This window comes from Maniola jurtina, chromosome 4 (assembly GCF_905333055.1).
Source record: "Maniola jurtina chromosome 4, ilManJurt1.1, whole genome shotgun sequence".
Classification (NCBI taxonomy): Eukaryota; Metazoa; Arthropoda; class Insecta; order Lepidoptera; family Nymphalidae; genus Maniola; species Maniola jurtina.
This window is the reverse complement of record NC_060032.1, coordinates 8,098,411-8,120,040: the sequence shown is the minus strand read 5'-3', so window position 1 is coordinate 8,120,040 and position 21,630 is coordinate 8,098,411. Positions and strand designations below refer to the sequence as shown.

At 35.7% G+C, this 21,630-nt stretch overlaps 3 protein-coding genes across 4 annotated transcripts in view; 2 read left to right on the top strand and 1 right to left on the bottom strand.

Annotated features, from left to right (window-relative positions):
* Positions 1 to 21,630, bottom strand: part of LOC123864435 (pseudouridine-metabolizing bifunctional protein C1861.05) — a 154,060-nt gene that overhangs the window by 32,824 nt on the left and 99,606 nt on the right. The gene's annotated exons all lie outside the window — the stretch shown is intronic.
* The window catches only part of LOC123864438 (CD82 antigen-like), a 78,345-nt gene continuing 61,174 nt past the window's right edge, over positions 4,460 to 21,630 (top strand). For both annotated transcript variants that reach the window (XM_045904859.1, XM_045904858.1), the window contains exon 1: positions 4,460 to 4,788. The gene's annotated coding sequence lies outside the window, so the exon portion shown is untranslated. The remainder of the gene's footprint in view (positions 4,789 to 21,630) is intronic.
* LOC123864439 (ommochrome-binding protein-like) lies at positions 14,162 to 15,356 on the top strand. The gene is made up of 2 exons (XM_045904862.1): positions 14,162 to 14,255; positions 14,392 to 15,356. Exon 2 carries the CDS (start codon positions 14,397 to 14,399, stop codon positions 15,249 to 15,251), a length of 855 nt encoding a protein of 284 aa, XP_045760818.1. The 5' UTR covers positions 14,162 to 14,255; positions 14,392 to 14,396; the 3' UTR covers positions 15,252 to 15,356.

Sequence of the window (21,630 nt, the reverse complement as noted above, 5' to 3'; positions counted from 1 at the left end):
TTCTCTTAAAATTTTCCCATTATTTTCATCTTTAAAGAACCCTAACTTTTATTTATTTATTTTTGGATAGCCGTAAATATTAACTTGTTTATAATCGGATGTATCGAAATAATTAATTAGATCACATTTTATATCTTCATAAAAATTGTCTGTATAAATTTGATAAATTAAACTATCTGTATCTGTATACAATAACTTAATATTCTTGTTATTTTTTTTTTTTGTCATATAATTATAATGGAATTCATACATTAAAGTTTTAGAAATGTCTAAAATACAAAAACCCAAATAAATTGGTTTGTTATAAGTTAATTTGGTTCTGCGCAACTGTATTGCTACCAAGTTATCGTTGAAAACGGCTAAGCTATGGAATTCAGGTTTAGCAATTAAAAGTCTTGTGCCCCTAAGACTTTACCACGATTTTCCCAATGCGTTAACATTTTAACATTGACTATTTTTTCAATATTTTCCCTAGTCTTGCCGAAAATGGAATTGTTCATTAATATATAAAAATCTTTCTCAAAATCTGAGGTAGCCAAAGTTCGCATATTCGTTATTAAATCTATATATCTTTGTAACCAAGGACTTTGGTTAAATTTTAATATTCTATGAATTTTAGTTAACTTTATACCCATACTAAGACATTGTTTTAGATTTCTATGATGAATTTTATATTTCGTTTTATTATTAAGATTGGGTACTAACTTGATATCTTTAGAATTCCCGATACGAAGATTTTCAGGGCATAAAGGTAAGTCGGAATGCAAATCATGAAGTTCATTAGGATACTCCAAATCGACTTCAAGAATAAAGCCAATATCCGATGTGTCTGATACTTTAAAGTTTGTTTCAGTATTTATCCATTCAAACCCACCTGTTGGAAGATACTGGGACATGGTAAATCTAAATATGTTAGGTACGATTTGGGTTTTTAACAATAGAGCGTCATTAGTAGGTGATTAAGCAATTAGATAACGAACTAGGGATTAGTTTTACGAAAAGCTAACTTTGCAACCGTTACAGATACGACGTCGGGAGTGAGCGCAATCGATTCAGCGTACCCCAAAACCTTTTTTTTTTTTTTTTTTTTTTTTTTAGGTTTTGACCGAGGCACGGAGGGGGCTGAGGCAGCGAGGCATGGGAGGGGGCCAGGGCCTGGGGCAGAACCGGCGAATCCCTTACTACTAATACTTCGGCCTTATTCCTTCTCTACAATATAAAGGGAACTTCTATGCAAAATTTCAGCTTTCTAAGTCTAGTTTTGAGCTGGGCGTTGAAGAGTACCTAGTTAGTTAGTGAGTCAGCACTTTTGTCATATTTCGATGATGTACTTTAATAATCTTGACTTAGGTAAGCTATCTAATTTATCCATACTTGAGGGACGACAAAAAATGTCATAAAAACACGATTTTGTAACTGTCTCCAAAATATACTGTAGAAAACTACATAATAATGAAAATAAGGAATTTGCGATTGCGCATAGTTCACACACAGTGGGCCGGGAATAACTGGACATCGAGTGGCAAATCACATAATCCATTCTATTTTAATACTCATCATAATACAAGCGCGAGCAAAATCTATTTTAAAAATCGACCAATTGCAAATCAAAATACACCTAAGCAGCATCATCTAGATATTTGTTGAAAACAGAGACACGCTTATTCGAATACTCCGCCGTTTCCATTTTTTTTAAGGGCTAGGTTATAGTACGCGACAGGTTGAGATGGCAATCGGGGTATGAGGCGGGGAGGCGCCCCAAACAACCGCAGCGGGTGAGCGCGGGGACTGTGCGGGAGTGCGGGGCGTCCCCACGCCGGTTGCCATTTCAACCTGTCGCGCACTATATTTCTAAAAAAATATGATGATAACATAAAGAGTGAAGAGCAAAGTGATAAGATGACGATAGTCATAGTAAAATAAAAACTTGAAGTTAAGTAAAACAAAATAATATTGTATGCCTGGAAGTGGAAATAAAATTCGGATACTCACTGGATATTTATGTCAGCGTAAATATATATTTCACGGATACATAAAAATTCCGCTTTCTGCGCCGGCATGATTTTATGATCTCGGTAAAATGTATTTGAGGCGAAATGCTGCCAACTAGACTTTACGGGCGTTATTTTTCAGCGTTCCGAGTAAAGTGAAATCGATTGCTCTAAGGCATCGAATGCACTCACTTCAAGACCAGCAGAAGACGCCAGCACTACTAGAGCTCAAAAAACCGCAAGTTGTACCTATCTACAAGTGGGACAAAAGTTCTGTACAATGGCTCGATTCTGAGGAAGCGAGAAGCGGCAGCAACTGGCGACAGCGACAAGCGACAGTGCCGCCGATACGCGACAGCGGCAGTGTCGACCAGTTTTACTCAAAATATATCTTCATACAATGTCATAGAAAATGGAAACCAATAGTGTTGCTTGCGGTCGAATCGATCCTTTGTTTCAAGTGATGAAGTTTTCTGCTGCACCGTGAAAATGTGTGAGTAGAGGTTGTGTCAGCGCCGATATATCAGACGTGAAGCATTTCTTCGACGCGCCTGAAGCTGCGGAATCTTGCTGCTATTATCACATTTTCAGTATTGAAACAAGCATGTGCGGTATTTAGGGTAAGTGAACTGTGTTACTATTATCTACTAGGTATAGTACTATTATATATTCTGTACCATTCATTACCTGAAAGGTGATCTACGAGTAGCTAAAGGCGAACGCCGGAGAGAAGTGGTTCATATTTTGTTGTCGGTTCCATAAATGTTTGTGTATATCATGTGTTTCAAATTTTAGTCGCAAACTTTTATAAATTAGCCGTATACCTAGTGGGATTTCCCATCATCCCCTATTTAACGCCCTTAGAATCGATTCACATTGGCAGCGAATCGAAGAGACATTCTAAAATTTTAAGAAGCATATTGGTTTTTATCTCCATGCATAATTTCTACCGAGAAAAAGTTTTGATTCACTGCCCTTGTGAAACTACCCTTAGGAGATGAATTTTATAGAATACTTAGTTCTCGCGTACGTTGGAAGTTGGAACTCCTGTCCAAAATTCCACGCTTCAAGACTTACCAGTTTAAGTTTTGCATTGTGTGTCAGTCGTTGAAAAAATTTCTGAAGTAGATTTTGTTTGAAATGTAGACCGTACACATTATAGGTACGTGTAAGGTACCTTCACTGTATTTAAATTAAGAAAGCATCTTATCTGAAATCTTCTATTATAAAAATTTACACAAAACTTACTTTTTTAATAGGTTCTACTTCACAATCTTTTATTAAAATGATTCACATTAGAATCAGCAGCTCGCTAGGAATAAAAGGAATAAGCTTTAAGCTGACACTTCAAACGCGCTTATAGAGGCAGTATAAAGCCTTGTAAATCCGATAATGGCCTGTTTTCCACCTCGGCGATACTTTCCATTCAATTAGGCGCAAGAAGCTATTTTGCATTTAATCTTCAACCTCATTCACTGAAGCACTGAATGTTCCGTTGTAACCGATGCATGAATTAAAGAGCTTAATAACTCTAGTTACGCTTTCAGAGAGTATTCGTGTTTGTCGTCCCGTTCTCGCTCGAAGACAGTCGTTAATACTGTATAAGCCTCCCCCCAATGTGTTCAGCTATCACGTCTTGGTATAATTTGATCTCGGAGTACCATTTTGTTTCGGGCCTCTCCGGAAAAACTTTTTGATTCGGTTTTATGAATAAATTTTATTATGGAATTCACAAAGATTGCAGTAAAGAGCAAGCCTATACAATAAAAAAACGGTGAAGTGCGAGTCAGACTCACGCACCGCTGGTTCTGTACTCGGGTGTTTTTTGACATTTTGCACGAAAAATCAAAAAACTATTATGCATAAAATATAACACCTTATACCTTTCATATAATACCCCACTTGGTATAGTTATCTTAATTTGAAAATTGTAAATTAATTGTTTATGAACACATTTCAATTTTTTTTGTGATGTAACAAAAAATTCAAAGTTTTCGGATTTTTTACTTTACTTGTGCTATAAGACCTACCTAACTACCAAATTTCATGATTCTAGGTCAACAGGAAGTACATATCCTATAGATTTTCTTGACAGACACGACAGACGGACAGACAGGCAGACAACAAAGTGATCTTACAAGGGTTCCTTTTTTTTGAGGTATGGAACCCTAAAATGGTCAAATTCTTAGTAAGCAGGACCTTTTACTAACCGAAGAGACAATTATTTAGAAATGGTATCTTTACAATAAAAGACTATTGCTTGTCACAATCCAATAGTAGGTAAATAATCGTTAGAAATAGTCCTAGTAATCGTTTTGATATTTCCAAAGATTGCGTTGTATCCGATCATTAATAGAGTGTATTGGATACTATTTTGGCAGCAAACAGTTGGTTTTTCAATGGTTTTGCAATGTGGGAGGGCGCTAGGGGGCGGCGGTATCGAGCGTAGGCGCGCCGCCCCGCGCCACTGAAGCCCTACAGTAGAGCCAGTCCGCCAGGAGGCATCACGCGCGCCGCCGTTCCGCGACCGTCAAACTTGTCTCAAGTGCACAAGATAGCACAAGTTTCATAGTATACCAAACCGATATTCACGTGCATCCACCAGACCACTACATAGTGGCGCCCCCGTTGCCAGACCACATTTTTTAACCTTCGCGTGTTCCTTGCCGTGACATCTTGCAAGAGCGGAAAGATTGGAAAAAATACAGTGCGAAATAAATTGAAATGATTTGTGACAGTAGGCCAGTGTTTATAGAATAAATTGGGTGGTGGCTGTGCGTCTACGGGATGCTACGAGGTACGTGAGTCATTTATACATAATCGTAAAAATTTTCTCAAGAGAGCTTTCAATTTATTTTATTACAGGACAGGAATACTGCTGTCGTGTTTTTTGATGATAATGGTTTTTAACCCCCGACCCAAAAAGAGGGGTGTTATAAGTTTGACGTGTGTATCTGTGTATCTGTGTATCTGTGTATCTGTGTATCTGTGTATCTGTGTATCTGTGTATCTGTGTATCTGTGTATCTGTGTATCTGTGTATCGGTGTATCTGTGTATCTGTCTGTGGCCTCGTAGCGCCTAAACGAATGAACCGATTTTAATTTAGTTTTTTTTGTTTGAAAGGTGGCTTGATCGAGAGTGTTCTTAGCTATAATCCAAAAAAATTGGTTCAGCCGTTTGGAAGTTATCAGCTCTTTTCTGGTTTTCTTATTACTTTTATCCCAGGACCACCAGAGGTTACGTATTTTCTGACACAGGAAATATGTACGATTGAGTAGTGTTAGTAAGTACTAAGAAAGCATGCCTAGCCTACGTGCTAGCTTGCTTAGACGGCCAATTTTCAGGTATCTGATAATCAAAGTACATAAAACCATTACTTACCTCACGTAAATTCTCCAAACTGATTTTTACGTATATTTTAGGCAATATCCTTAAAAATATGTCGCCAATACTTCCAGACACTTCCCGCGTCGGCCGTATTGCTTTGCAGACGCTTTAAAGCTCCCAAAATAAGTAATTACTTAACTGCACGTAAATTCTGATGCTCCATTTTTATATATGTCCACCAGACAACTATTTTAAAACCTTTTACAAGAAGACAGACCGATCCAGATCCAATTATCCCCTAAATTCAATTTTAATGCCTCTGTGGGTTTGAGCGCGAGGGCATCATTATCTACGCGCATGAGACTGAGTAAGACATGTATTAGGATATATTGACTTCTCTCTCACTCTCTTATAGTTTACTTATGTCAATTAATTATTAATATAAAAAAAATCAGCTAAAAATTAAAAAAATTGGAGAATTTACATGAGGTAAGTAATGTTTTTATGTACCTTGATTACCTGATACCTGAAAATTGGCCGTCTAAGCAAGCTAGCAGGTCTGTAGGCATGCGTTCTTAGTACATACTAACACTACTCAATCGTCCACATTTCGTTCGTCAGAAAATACGTGACGGCTGGTGGCCCTGGGATCTTTCACTATTGTAACAGAGGTTCATAATATTATGTCAATTGGCAAATGTCAAGCTGTCAAGATGGACGTTGCTTAGATACATAATTATTTATTTGAAAATAACGTTTTGGAAAACTCCGATACTTTGGATCGTAGGCGCGGAGTTTCTAATTTATAAAATATTATAATCACAGTTAAACGAGAAAACATCAATTCAATTATAATATCCAACAGTCAACCAAAGGCCACGAACAATCAACCCAAACCCAAACCATAGTCAAACTATTTTTAGGGTTCAGTAGGTATCTGTAGAAAAAAAAAGATGTAGTCGCGTAGGTGTGCATGGCACCATTAAATATCGTAGGAGGCGATGACCCTCCGCGCGGCTGAGGTTCCCGCATCGTAGTCGCTTTGTCGCGCAGGTTTGGATGATGCATTAGGCGCACCTTCTATATATTTTATCTGCTTGAACTCAGCTTATTTACTTTGACAAAATACGTTTCAAATTCATCATCATCAGGATCAACCCATCGCCGGCTCACTACTGAGCACAAGTCTCCTCTCAGAATGAGAAGTTACCACACTGGCCAAGCACGTATTGGCAGACCTCACGCACCTTTGAGGGAGCATTATGGCCAACTCTTAAGCATGCCGGTTTCCTGACGATGTTTTCCTTCACCACTTCGTTGTCTGTCTGTGTGTCATCTTTCAAGAGAATCAAAACTTATAAATTGGGTACTTCCCGTTTACGTAGAATCATGAAAGGCAGGTAGCAATATCTTATAGCCCAAGCACTCTACTCCTGTGGCCCAAGTAAACAGAAAAATCCGACAACTGAATTGTCATTACATAAAAAAAAACTTGTACGGAACTCTTCATGTGTGAGGCAGACTCGCACTTGACCGGTTTTTGAAAGTTATGTCAAATAAAAATTTGACATGCAATAACAAACAAAATGACATACAAGCCACTTTATTCCTTATTTCATCGGATGAAAGTCGATTTCAATTTAATCGTATATCTTAAAAAAAGCGAACTATTATACGACTACGTAAAATGGGTACATTTTTAAAGCAACGACATGTTAGAAAGAGATATTTCGTTTTGGTCGTGTTAAACTATGAGTGAATACTTTGTGAGTCATTCAGATAATTCTTGATTTAGTGATGTTCGGTTAAGAATATTTCATGGAACGTATAATTAACATAACATTGATGTTACTTTTGAAGAGATATTAGCTGCCTTATTGGATTTATATTATTATAGAAATTGGGTTTTAGAATGGCACAAATAAACGGTAATTTATGAATAAAAGTTTAAAAAGTGTGAAATAAAAATTAAATTGAAAATTTAAAAAACCCCCGACACATAAACCTCTAAAAAGTAAAAAAATAATAGGTAAGTATGTATGGGCCCTTTAAGAATAGTATAAATAGTAAAGTTTTTATCCAAGCGTTCGTTGCGTCGGGGGACCGCTAAAGACTATTCTTTCTACAACAGATGACTTTCATAGTTTATGATAGGTAGCGGTCCCCTGGCGCAACGAGCGCTTGGATAAAAACTTTACTATTTATACTATTCTTAAAGGGCCCATACATACTTACCTATTATTTTTTTACTTTTTAGAGGTTTATGTGTCGGGGGTTTTTTAAATTTTCAATTTAATTTTTATATTCCTAGAAGATTTCCTTTGCATTACATTAAGGAGAAAAAAGTTTGCATTAAGTATTTTACAAGACAAATTATTATTTGGATGATGGCGAAATTTAGGTAACAGTAATTGTCCTTTACTTATGTACTTACTTATTAATACTTTTCTGAAATACGGGTTTATAAGTCTAAGGATTTTTGACCCTAGAACTCCGCCTGAATGTATGTATTCTGTGGTATTCCTTTCATAATATATTAAGGCTTATTATTAGTCTCGTCGTTAATCTAAGGTCACTCGAAAACGTATGCGATGCCGGCATACACAAAATTATTTTTTCATGGCCGAAAATATTATTTATTCTTGTACCTAGATCTATTCTAGAAATAGGTCTCATGAGTTATATTTACTTTATATTAGATAAATCTACGTCACAGTTTGCTTATGAATAATTAACCAAGCAGAGATGCCAAGTCTGTTTCTTATATCTCACGAAAACAATCTCCTACGCACCGCATACTGTTTATAATTTTTGGCGATTTCTCAAGCGTTACAGAATATTATTAGCCTTGGAAATATTCAGATTCCGATTTCCTATTAATATCAATTATGAATTAATCACCAAGTTTGCATTTCTTTTTGTTAAACTAGAATTGATTTTGCGACGTAGAACCTGAGACATATACATAGAACATAACAACCAATCTTGTCCAAACAGTTCTGCCACTTGACAAATTAAAAGCTTATGATAGGGTTAAATAACAATTTATTCAAGCATTCGCAAGATAGCAAGCATACAACTGGCGTTTCAGTCTAGCAGTAAGCAATCTACATATAATCAGCCACACAATATTGACATGCAAAAATTAGTGATGACGTGCCAAACCACAGAATCCCATATACCTAGATGAGTTATTAGTGCTCCCGAAAAAAGCATATTACGCAATCAAAGATAATGTAAATAATAAAAGAGCGTGGAGATGACTATAGCAGCTAGCTCCAGCAATGTGCGGAACTGCAATTACTTAATGGCATGGGACAATATTGTAATTTGAAAAGAGCAACCGCCATGTTTCTTGCTGGTTCTTCTAGGTGGGAAAGGCATTCCGAACCAGTGGTTAATTCAGTGACGATTCAAAAGCACTTGTAAAAGTATTTTTGAATAAAATTCTTTCTATTTGGCAACAATGGATACAATATTATATTGTTCAACATAATACCAAAAAACTATAGCTGAACAATACGTTCATCCAATATTAACGTTAACAACGGTAAAGGAGCAGACTGGGCTGTTTGCTCGTTATAACTTCTAACGCCCTTGGGCCAGCCCAGGAGCGGAACCGCGATCAAAGTAAGACCCCTATCTATATTATTACGACGCAGCCTTGAAATGTTTTATGAACTTAGTAGACACCTTATGTTTTTTGATAAATAAATATTTTCAAACAACCCTTGGCGTGCTTTGCCTTACCAAAAAATGCCGTTATTCATACTCTACGCGCTTTAAGCTATTCTATTCATGCTTAGGTATAGGGGCACGGAGTAAGGTATCAGCTTAGCTAATAATTACTAAGCTGTGGGAGCAACTGACCCGAAGCTAGCTGTTATGAGTGATGAAGTCCTTTTTGGTGTGAATTGATTGGTTTACATAAAGTGACATCATTATCATCATGATCATCATCGACAACCGATAGACGTCCACGGCTGAACATAGCTCTTTTGTAGGAATTTTCACACGCCACGGTTTTGCGCCGCCTCTCCATGCGACTCGCCTGATGTCGTCCGTCCAAAGTGGCATAATATAAATTTTATTTTACCCGACTGTGGCAAAACGAAAAGGAAGGGTTATAATTTTAGCAGTCTATATATGTATGTATGTATGTATGTTTGTATCCAGATTCTGTGTGTTCCAACGTAGTGCCTAAATTACTGGGCCGATTTTGATGAATGAGGTGTCAATTGATTCGTTGTAAAGGTCCGGGTGACATAGGCTATATTTTATACGAAAAAAATTGACCTAACGGATGTTACATCAAAAAAAGTGGAGGTCTCCAAAAAAAAATTTTGCTATTGTATCGAGTGTGATGTCAAATGAAAGAAGAGTAAATTCTGAGCTCATATATATAAATGTACAATAACATTAAAATATACCAAGCGAAAGAAAAACAATTTTACTATAATATTTCAGCGTTTATTAAGACGGTCGCAGTCGGGTTTTAGTTTTCAACTTTATCTTGTTACAAAAAAATAATGTAAAAACCGACTTCAACACCTAGGTAACCACGAACACTAAAAATTAATTTATTACCGTATATATTATGTATACAAGTGTTAGTATAGTTCTATAATAATATTTTATCGAATTTCTCCCCGGCTCTTTTCAATAGAACCTTCTTTCCAAATCAGTGGTAGAGTCTTAACGTATATGTGGCACATGCTGCCCTACATGAAATAAATAAATTCATTTCAATTCATTGGTTTGTTGGTTTCCCAATAATGCCGCAACATGGCCGCAACGGAACAACGGATCGGAGTGATTTTTTTGCATATACCTCGTACCTAGTTAAAGAGCTGGAGAGTGACATTCGCGGAATTAAAAAAAATCTAAATTTACGTGAAAGAAGTCACGGGCAGCGGCTCGTGTATTGATAACTACAATAATCAAAATACTATGCCGGCTTCAATAAAAAAAAAAATGAGAGCGTCACTCAGTTTTAATTCGGAAGTGAATTATTCGATATTTTGGAACTCTGCCCAGAATCTCTACGTAAAGTAGACACTGCCCGGGCAGTCTTTGTTCACCCTTCGGACTTTGCGCGTAACAAATCTAGATACTCAAATACTATCATATCATAATATAGTAGTAGTAGCGCTGATAGCGTAGTGGTTAAGCCGTCGGATTTGGGGGTTCGGGGTTTGAGCCCGGGCACGCATCTCTAACTTTTCGGGAGTCGTTTTAAGCAATTAAATATCACTTGCTATAAGATAACCAAAGAATACTATCACTAGGTAAAGGTAGGCGCCTAGTGGCACTATGTATCACTACATAAAAAAGTTGTGTGCTGGAAGTTCCAGCGAAAAGCGTAGTGGACTACGGCCAAAACCCTTCTCATTCTGAGAGGAGACCCGTCCTCAGTAGTAGGCCGACGATGGGATAAAAATGATGATCTTATAATAGGACAAATAGGAACATAAACTTTGCCATTTCTATTTCAATTTTGTATATTAGTAGGTACATGGTAGGTACGGTCTAGCAGAAATTCCAATATAGTGTAGCAGCATGGTTTTTTACTCGACAACGAGATTAAGATTAACAATAGATTTAAAAAGCAATAAGTTACATTAACGTAATAAAATAAAAAGGTAATCTAATCCACAAACCTTGTCCGATTTTCATTTCCTAAAAAGCTTATGTACGAGTACCTACTTAGTCTAGAATAAGAATCTGTTTCGCGTACAAATTGGCTCCACACTCGGTGCCGTGTGTTTCAGTAATACTCAAACTAAGGCGAGTATAGGTAAGTAAATAGTAAGATATAATACGCATAAGTACCTATTATATTATCTCAAGTAGAGGAGGTACACTATAAATTTTTTTATGACTCGGTCACATACTACATTCACTTTATGACAATTCTTTTGGAAGTGAAAGCTTCTTTAGGCGCGTTGGGCGATTTTAGGAAGTTCAAGGCCGCGTCACCGGCATGCTAATAGCACAGTTTTACGATATACTATAAATCTGTGCTAATAGTCCTTCGATTTCCGGTTGATGTAAAAACGAAACTAAAGTTAAAAGTTTTAATTTACAAATTATAAATTTTAATTTTTGATAGATACTACAATCAATTTGAAAATCCAAAAAAAAAACATTGTTAGGTATTTCATTTTTGTCAGAACTTCCCACTGACTACCAATTTTTAATATGTACCTAATAATAATAATTGTTTGATATATGAATGCAACTTAATAATATTTAGGTACCTACCTAATCAGTAACTACATATTAAATTCAATTTTTTTTAAATCGTTCTATGGTTAAAATAAATACAGTGTGTGTTAAAACTCATTCTGCATCTTGCAATAAATTAAATATATCTAGTTTTTATGTGTGTTCTAAGAATACTACCATAAGTAGGTATAGTAGGTATATGTAATTAGCTAAGGGTGATTGGTTCATGAACCGTACCTATTTATTTATATAAAAGTTAAAACTTAATCGTTTTAGACTTCATCAGATTAGTGATTATTTCTCATGTCTCTTTGAGTCATTAGTACTAATCCTAGTACGGAAAAACTTAATTAAAAACTGAAAATGTCATTGAATGATAAAAACGTTTTAATCTAGCTAGCTGAATCAAGCATTCAACTACGAGTAGCTTGAGATTAAAAGGCGAGCTTAATTTCCTAAAACGCTTACGTATTCCGGAAAAGGCTCTCTCGGGAACAAATTGTTACCGTCCCGTATCTACTTTGTTTTTGTATTTTTTTATCAGCTCAAAGAATCATCTCGTACTTCGAAACGGCTACTTAGCCGTCATCATAAGTTGATTGATATAGACCTAAGTATCGGTGGTCGCAAGGAGTTCCTTGTAGATTTATTTCAGGGTCGGTTTTATTGGCCCGATTTGTCGGGCCTTAGCTCTTGACTATGATCTAACCTAAATGTGTAATGTTGTATTCTATGTACCTCATACCATACCCCTTCCGAGTTGGAAGGGGTATGGCAGTAATGATACCTAGTAGGTACGTAGGCCTTATTTAAATTCCAGTTTTTAAGATTGGTAAGGTATATTGTCTGAATGATTGAAAGTAGTTTTTATTGGAAGAATAGTTCATTCACTTTATTCTAATTTTCATTATATAACGATTCCCCAAACATCCAAATCAGTTCAGGCATTTAGATGTGAAATAAACAAACTCACATATTATATACCCTGAAAACATTACGCTTTTTTCTGGCAGTCGTGTAAAAAGGATATTGTGTATAAGCCATGTAAGCAGAGTGTAAATTTTTGAACTCGAGAGCCTTAAAATTAAAGCCTGGCTGAAAAATAATGTAGTGGATAATAATGAACTATAAATGAACAACTAATGGCGAACACATTAATCGTATGATGTTGAAGAATGATAAATTGTTTAAGTTTCCATTGGCCGGAAATGCAGCAGTTAAAATGCAGGGGATTTATGGGAGTGGAAGTAATAAAAGAATCATTGCAGTATTCTGACTATAGGATTAGTTATTATCCCTCTATAGTTTAGCGGTTACCTTGAATAAAAAGAAGGAAATGTTGGAATGAACAAGAAAAATTATTGAATATATGGTTGGATGTTGTTTTTGTTGAGATATACGAGTTTGATGGACGTGGAAGCTCTGCAGTCTTACAACCGGGAGGTATTTGGTGCGGTTGCAGGGAGGGGCCATTTGGGAGTTTAGATTTCTTATAAATTATCTCTGTTCTGATCTGGTGAGAGGTCTCAGCCGACACTAGCTATGACTCAGCGAGTGAAAATATTTTTAAAAATACACTTTACCTATTGGCAAGGCAGGTTTCATCCCTTATACTATTATAAGGGATGAAACCTGCCAATAGGTAAAGTACCAAACTGTACCAAAAGAACAAGTCAATAAAAATAACAAATACTTATAAATAGACGGTTGCCGCATAGATATGTTTGTATGGATGAGGATGGGCAACACATGGTCGGCGCAGTCACTGGTCACGGCACGATCTTGTGAGAGCTGTCATAAAATCACTATAACTATTTTATACGGCACGGCGATCGTGCCGTGACAATACGCACGTGGTAAGGGCCGGAGAGTAATGTTTTATATAATGTATACTATGCATAGCTACTATGGCATTGACATTTCTATTTACTGAGTTGCGAATGGCACGACCGAAATAACCTTTACCTATTAATAAATCCAACGTGCCGTTGAACAATGCAGAAGTGCTCTAAGTTCAACTTCAGGTCCTAATAGAAAGTGACGCCTTGTTTTTATAAGAGTTCAAAGAACGATTAATTAGTAATGGTATTATTTATGTAAATATATAATATTAAAACAAAAACGTATCCAGTACGTTTTGTAGTACCTACTAACATTCTTTATTTAAAAAACAAATTACCTATCTAGGTAAATATTAATTTCATAGAGTTTGTACTGAGAAAACACTAGTGTAGAGATGACATAATATGACTGATAACCTTATTCAAAGGTTATATAATATAAGGTAATAGATAGAGAATTTCATAGAGCGTTTTTTATTAATTTATTTGATCATTAATTTTGCGTTTCAATACTCCTGTAACCATAAACAGTTGGAGTTTTTATTACCCTACACCGTAATAAAAATATTACTGGGTTATTATTTCTATTTTTTTTAATGCTTGATCAAGAAATCAGGGTTAGGGCGATAAGTGAATTTAAGAAAAGTTAATACTTAATATCTTATATTACAGTCGCATAACATAACACTATTAGAATCTGCATAAAAAGGCGATCATTCTCTTAAACTAAGAATCTCCATTCGGATAATACCTATGATAAAAATTAAGGTACGCCTACTCTTTAGATTTCATTATTCTTACAATAATAATTACGCTCACATCTTTACTAACCAAACATCACTCAGTTATCAATCAACGAACACTCGGGTGAGTTATATAACTTATATTTTGTTAGACGTTGTACCGTGGAAATATTCCGATAAGTGTAAAAAAATATTCTATTATTGTATCAAAATCAGTTGATTTGTAAATATATTAACTATACATGTCTGTCGATTTTTAGAGAAGATGAAGATTCTACTTATGCTAACAAGTGCAGCAATTATACAGGCTGCTGTTATTGAAAACAAAGACCAAGAGGACAAAAAATGTGATGGAGTCATAATAGATAATGTATATCACGATATTGAAATACTAAAAACTGACATAGATAGACCATACTTATTAGCCGTAGACTATAGCACCAATACAGTTTATTTCAGCTATAGCCTTAATAAAGATGACGATGTATTCAAAACAGCGTATGTGAATTTAAACACAAAAGAATATGCTGATTTACAAGGTATTAATAACGGGTTTGCGCAGGCAGTTGATCAAAAGAATCACGAAATATATATCGGTGGAAGTGATGGGTTGTACAAATATAACCACATAACTAAAACAGGAGAACGTATTGGCGCTAAAGATAATGACGTTTGGATTATTTACTTCAAAGATATACTTTACTACTCTACTTTTCCAGATCAATTTTTTTATACGTTCATCAACGGAGAATCAAGCCGATTCAAGGATCTTGAAAATACTAAAGTAGATCAGTTTGTGATTGACAATGAAGACGTAATGTTCTTCACAAATGGAACTGGTTTGTTTGGTCAGAAGAAAGGTACACAAACCGCTGTTTTATATAAAGCATCCAGTGAAGGAATGAGAGCGCTAACGACAGATATCAATGGGAATGTGTATGTGTGTACTGTTGATGGCATTTATAAAATAGATAAATCTACAGTTTCCGTGGAAAAGGTTGTGGACATTGATGATGCATTTGGGTTGGCTTTCGACAACGAAAACAATATCGTTTACTCGGATGCCACTAACTTGGTAAGGCTTAAGCCGAATAAGTCTAAAACTTGTGAAATTAGTTAACAGTTTTAAAATCTTTTTCAGCGAACATATAAACAACAATGTATGTATTAGTATAAAACCACTTATAGCAAAGCATTCTTAGTGAAAATAAAGCAGTAAACGGTTTTTTGGTGTTTTTTTATATATATTTTTTAGAACAATAAGTAAACAAAAGAATACTAACTTTTACAACTTTAACTAATTTTTACAAATAATACTACCTACTACATATGTCTATCTAGTTAATTTTATTTGAATATAATGGCATGTATAAAAATAACTGGGTAGGTAGGCTTTAAGATATAGGGGCATATTTTGTGTTCAATGCTTTTAGATAATTACGTCGTCGCATATTAGAAAAGCTTATAATTTTAGCGGCAACTAGGAACCTGTTTCATTGTTTAGAGTTGATAAGGCGGCTCTATTGTCTGTTACGCCTACACAGCAGCAACAAAAGGAATATTTTCCATTTTCTACTAAAAGTTACGTTTGGTAACTTTATTATAGTGTATAACTGATTTGTTTAACAAAAGAATTATTTGTAGAGTGTTGACAAATTGTCTGTCAACATTATTTTCTATCTTATGCCTATTACTTATGTAAAACTGTGTGAGTGTGTGAGAGCTGGAGACGTTCGAAATCGTGCCCAACTCGTCGGTAGTAAAACGGGTGAAAGATACTCGTAATGTTATAATATTTATAGTTCAGTAGGTGGTGAAATATCTTAAAAAATATGAGCTTCATAAAATATGTTCATCTCCGATAATAATGAATTTAAGTATGTATATAAAAAAATCGATACAAAAATATTACATCAGCTATCATACTAGAACCAGATTACAAAAAAATAATATAATGCCGAGAATTTTATTTTATTTAATTTAAATTAGAATTTTTATTAAATTTAATTAGAGGAATATTTTAGTAATTCAAAGGGTTTCTTCGTAATAAGCGATCTGTGATAAAAAATCTTTCAATTGAGGAACAAGATGCTTAAAAAATGAAATGCCGTTTTTCATGCCCCTTCCTTGTTTCATAAATATAGGTATGCTGATACATTAATGATTATTATTATTCTGATTAAAACCAAAGAAATTAACAGCCCCATTTGTTGTATTTATCATTTGCTGGAATAAAACAATTTCAAGTTTCAAGTGCCGCAACGCTGCAGGAACTTGGGAAGTTGGAAGCTAGGAGCTAACTGAGACTTGTTCCATAATCTATATGGTCTGGCACTGCGCCAAACCGACATGGTGATCCTGCAATCTGTGTCTTACCGCCATTTCGTGTCTACAACTATTTATCAAGTTAAAATCTTTAAGATTATACTTGAATAGTTTGTAATAAGATCGTTATAATTTCTGATGAGAGACTTTAGCAGGTTACCACTCTGTTTTAATCTATTGGCATGGCAGGTTATATTTGGACCTTGTTAATGTTTTATTCCTCTCAGAATGAGAATGGTTTAGCCATAGTCTACCACGCTTGCAAAGTGCGGATTGGCAGCACACATTGGCAACACGTAGATTCACACTTTTGAGAATATTATTGGAGAACTCTTAGGCATGCAGTTTTCCTCGCGCTATTATCCTTCATGGTTAAAGCAAGTTATATTTAATATTGCTTTAAACGCAATTTACTCCGAAAAGTTAGAGTTGTAGGATCGAATAAAGGGGCCCAGACCCCTCAACTTATCGCCGCTTATACATATATGTACATACTGAAATTAATGAATAAACTAATCGTATCTAGAGAGAGAGAGATCATGCAGTCAGAGATGTTATTATCATCACGCAGTACTAGTGGTGGCAAATTGTGATGCTATGGGCTGAAAACAATTTTAAACGAAGCATCTATATATTGCTTGTTTTAATATGTCATAACCACTTCATTTTACATAAAGAGGTCTAAAACTAAAGCTATTATTTTGCGCAGCTTTATACAAGAATATCTAACACTATTTTTCAACCAAAATACTCGTAGCAACATTCATTTTCATTTAAAACATAACAGAACGCGTTAGTGTGGGAACAGAACCTACATTTCCACCTATTCTTATTTAAATAAATGGTTTTGCGTGGGTGTACCTATCTACTCGGGTTGGTTTTTCTTGAAGTCATCATTAAGTTCAAGTGGGTAGCTAGGTACGTGCCTCGTCATTGAGGGGTTGAATTGTCGACTGGCACTGAGCCAAAGCTTCTCGTTGATCGCGCAATCTGTGCCTCCCTACAACTTTGTTTAACAACAATTATTATCATGTAAAACACAACCAAACAATTTCAGGTTTTACTCGTGTGACAAGAAGAAATAATTTTATACATAAGAAACAACAAAGAGATAAGATGGAGATTGGGACAAGAATACCTACTGAGAAGAATTCCACATTCGGTCAGAAGAAAATCCACAACGAAATTTTAAAGAGAATTCACTGGAGTCTTGACTCTTGACTTATACGTAGAGAAAGGAAATTGCTTTTCCCTAAAAATGTGTATATACGGGGAGTTGAATAGTGGACTTCACCGGCTATGGAGAAGTGGCAAGTTTGCATCTATGTGAACTACGAGTATTTTACCTACTTTCTGTTTTGTCTTTAGACTTGAGTTTTCTTTTAAGAAAATCGGTTCTCGATTCGGTCGATCGGTTCGATTTCTCGGTCGATTTGTGTCTTATTCATAGGAAACATCAACTATTGGAGGTCTCTTAATAATTAGACTAAATCTATGTATAAAAAGTATAGATATAATAGGTTGTAAAGCAAAACGAACTGAATCGATTTTAACAAATTTTGATCGATTAGGTAGACCGCAACATAACAATGATAATCTAAAACAAGGAGACTAATTAATAGAGATGCAATTCCAAATGCTTAATTTGTCCTAAAAATTACATCTTTTATTTCCACAAAATACTACAGTAATTGCTTTTTTGTGTGAAAAAATTGGTCTATAATTTACTGTCTTCTATTTATAAATAAATAAGTGGTCAAACCCATCACTAGTCACTAGTAATATTATAAATGCGAAAGTGTTTGTTTGTCCTTCAATCGCGCACCGGATCGACCTTTTTTTTCATGGATTGATTAAGGTTTTACTTACTTTTTATTTCGAGAAATTAAACAGTTCTAATGGGGTTTTTAAAAACTTGATTGACGCGAGCAAAGTCGCAAGTATCACCTAGTCTGCAATAAATAATTGAAACTTGTTTGAAATAATTTAATTAACTTTAAGTGTTACGTAAAATATGTATTTCACAAAATTGATTTTCATAAACGTAAGTTGTAAAGAAGGCGTGTCTATGTACTCGTAAATTAAATTGCAGATATGTTTCGAATTCTCATTTATTTTAGCACGTGCCTATGAAACACATAAACAAAATATTTACGTACCTACAGGATAAAATTTATGTATAAGGTTTATGTCCCTACACAATTTTTTAATAAGTAGGTAGGTAGGTATTCGTAGTGGTTTGGTAAAGTTGATCACCTCATTTTATTAAAATTATAGATCTTTAAATAAAATAAATTATTCCTGCCTTTACGATAGCGAATTAATAAAAAAGATTGCGTTATTCAACTTCGATAATGATGATGTGTTAAAAATATGATTGCACAAAATACTTGAAATTGAATGAATAATGCATATCACAGAGGAGCGTTTAAAACTTATAATTTTATCAAACTTATTCTTGGTGCTCTCCAAGTTTCAGCAAGAGAAAGCTGCATTAAATTTATGAAGCTTCGATAGTTATTTTCAAGTAAAGGAAAGATCGCTGTAATCTACTACCTCACCCTTACAATCTCATAAATCAAAATTATTACGTCTTCGCATGAAGACTTAATCTTCTAGACCAAGTAAATAATTTTGTAGAGAAATTGGATCTTCGTTTATGACTTACCAGTAGGTACCTCCGGTATCGTGAAACCTTATGAAACAAATTCAAAAACGGTTCTATATAATATTTAGTTGGATGTTATATGGTTGTTATATTTGATTTTTGAGATGACTGGAGAAAACCCTTACCTTTTTTCCATAAAAAACTATCTATACATAGAAATGTACTGGGAATATTTGCAATCAGTCCGCAATTTAATAAAATATTATGGGCACATAGAAGTGTAGGTAGGTACGTAAAGTAAACAAAGAAGATGGAGAGATTTTGCAAAATTGAAGTCCTCAGGGAGTGAATGAAGAGCAAATCAAACTAATGGACGTCGCTCGGCTTGTATTCAATTAGTTTCCGATTAAAGGTCGTAGCCGACTTACACGACTCCGCTCCCACCCAACCAAAGTACGAACATTCAAATGTGGATTTAACATCGTGCTCTGGAGATGCACTTCACAGTAACAACACAAAATAGTAGCGTCGATAGCTCAACGGTTGAGGAGCGGGCTGAATTCCGAAGGTCAGCGGTTCAAACCCCACCCGTTGCACTATTGTCGTACCCACTCCTGGCACAAGCTTTACGCTTAATTGGAGGGGAAAGGGGAGTATTAGTCATGATTAGCATGGCTAATATTCTTTAAAAAAAAAAGCAGACAGCGCGCGGTAAGTGACCTTGCCGCAACCTTGCCACTTAATAGTAGAGCAAGACTCGAGAGAGGGGCCGTGCGCAGTGTGCACGGCGTCTGCTCGCTTGAAGCGTGCTTACGGTCGGTGTACGTGCGCGGATGGAGGGAGGCTGTAGGCGCGGGGTCAGTGAGTTGTCTGCTAGCTGTACAGGTGGTGTTGTATAGGAGTTGTGTTGGAGCGGTGTCGTGTAAGTGGTCTACGACCTTTATGATGACAGTAATATAAGAGAATGTTACCACAGTTAGGTACTATAGAGAACTTAATTATAGAGAACGACTCTTCGGGTGATACGGAAATCATAGATAGTAAATAATCGGTGATAGCCTAGTGGTTAAGACCGCGTCGGTCTCCTAGTCGGGCATTCCGATATTTCCTATACATATACTTAAAATTATAACCCTTCCTTTTGGCTTTGCCGCAGTCGGGTAAAAAGACTCGTCTACATCTTCTACTACTTGTAATTGAGAAAGTTTGGATGTTTGTTACCTATACCTCCTTCTCACTACAATGACTGAAATTTGGATTTAATTAACACATGGCTACTTTTTATCCTGGAAAATGAAGGAGTTCCCGCGGTATATTAAAAAAGACCGGTCACGAGTCGGACTCTCACACGAAGGGTTCCGTACCGTCGTACAAGAAACAAAACTTTATATAATTTTAAATTTTCATGCCGGCCATTTTGAAATTTTTATTATTTGTTGTTATAGTGGCAATAGAAACACATTCTTTGAAAATTTCAACTGCTTACAGACTGACGGAACGGATGGACGAACGGACAGCAGAGGCTTATAGTAAACGGGATCCGTTGGTACGGATCCCTAAAATTCATGTGGACGAAATCGCTAGTATTATCTAGTATTATACTGACTGGCATAGAATTCCCATTGTAGATGGACCGGATTCCGGTGGACTATCTAGAATATGTAGATAGTCCACCGGAGCATAGCCTAGGGCTAACTAGTTTACACAATATTACCTACTATGAGCCAAGCCGATAAATTGAACCTGGGCTAAACCTAAGTAGCTATTAAGAAAGTGAAAAAGTTCGCATTACCTAGTTGATTTTCATGTTAGGTCCTAAATATCCTAAGAAAACACACTCATGATTTTTTATATCACATCTCATTATCTGAATTCGTCCAGGCATGCGGGCAGGAAGAATTTGTGTATAAATAGGTCTGTAATCGGCATTGACCTGCTGTCAACCGAGAAGTGGGTTAGGGGCGCGTCGGCATAGGGTGAGCCTCGCGATATCCTTGCGTCAACAAAACTTCCCATCGATTTCGTTTGAAGTTTATTAGACACTAAAGCGAGATTAATGTTCTATTAGAAAACCCCTTGCAATAAGAGATGAAAAGAAAATGTGATGGAGAGATAATAGAAAGAAGGCATGTCCCAGCAATAGGTAGGTAATCGCATCGCAGAAAGAGACAGACGAAACTATTGCAGTGATAACGAATGCTTTGCTACCTCTGAAGGTATTCATCAGATGTTTTCCAAAATATAAGAGCACCCTGAAAATAATATAAACTATTATAAAAAAGAGGATTGTTGAAAAAAGTTCATACACTAAAAAGTTATGCGTGGATATCGACGAAAAATAAATAACACCCCTCTTTTTGGGTCGGGGGTTAATAAATACCTACTCACTGCTCGAATTAATGACGTCTTTTTTACCCGACTGCGGCGAAGCCCAAAGAAGGGTTATGTGTTTGACCTGTATGTATGTAGGTATTTAAAGTGTATAAATATAAAAGTTTTTAAAATTATGTGACTGTGTGGTGGCTGGATTGGCTGGTTGTTTGACCTGTATGTATGTATTTGAAGT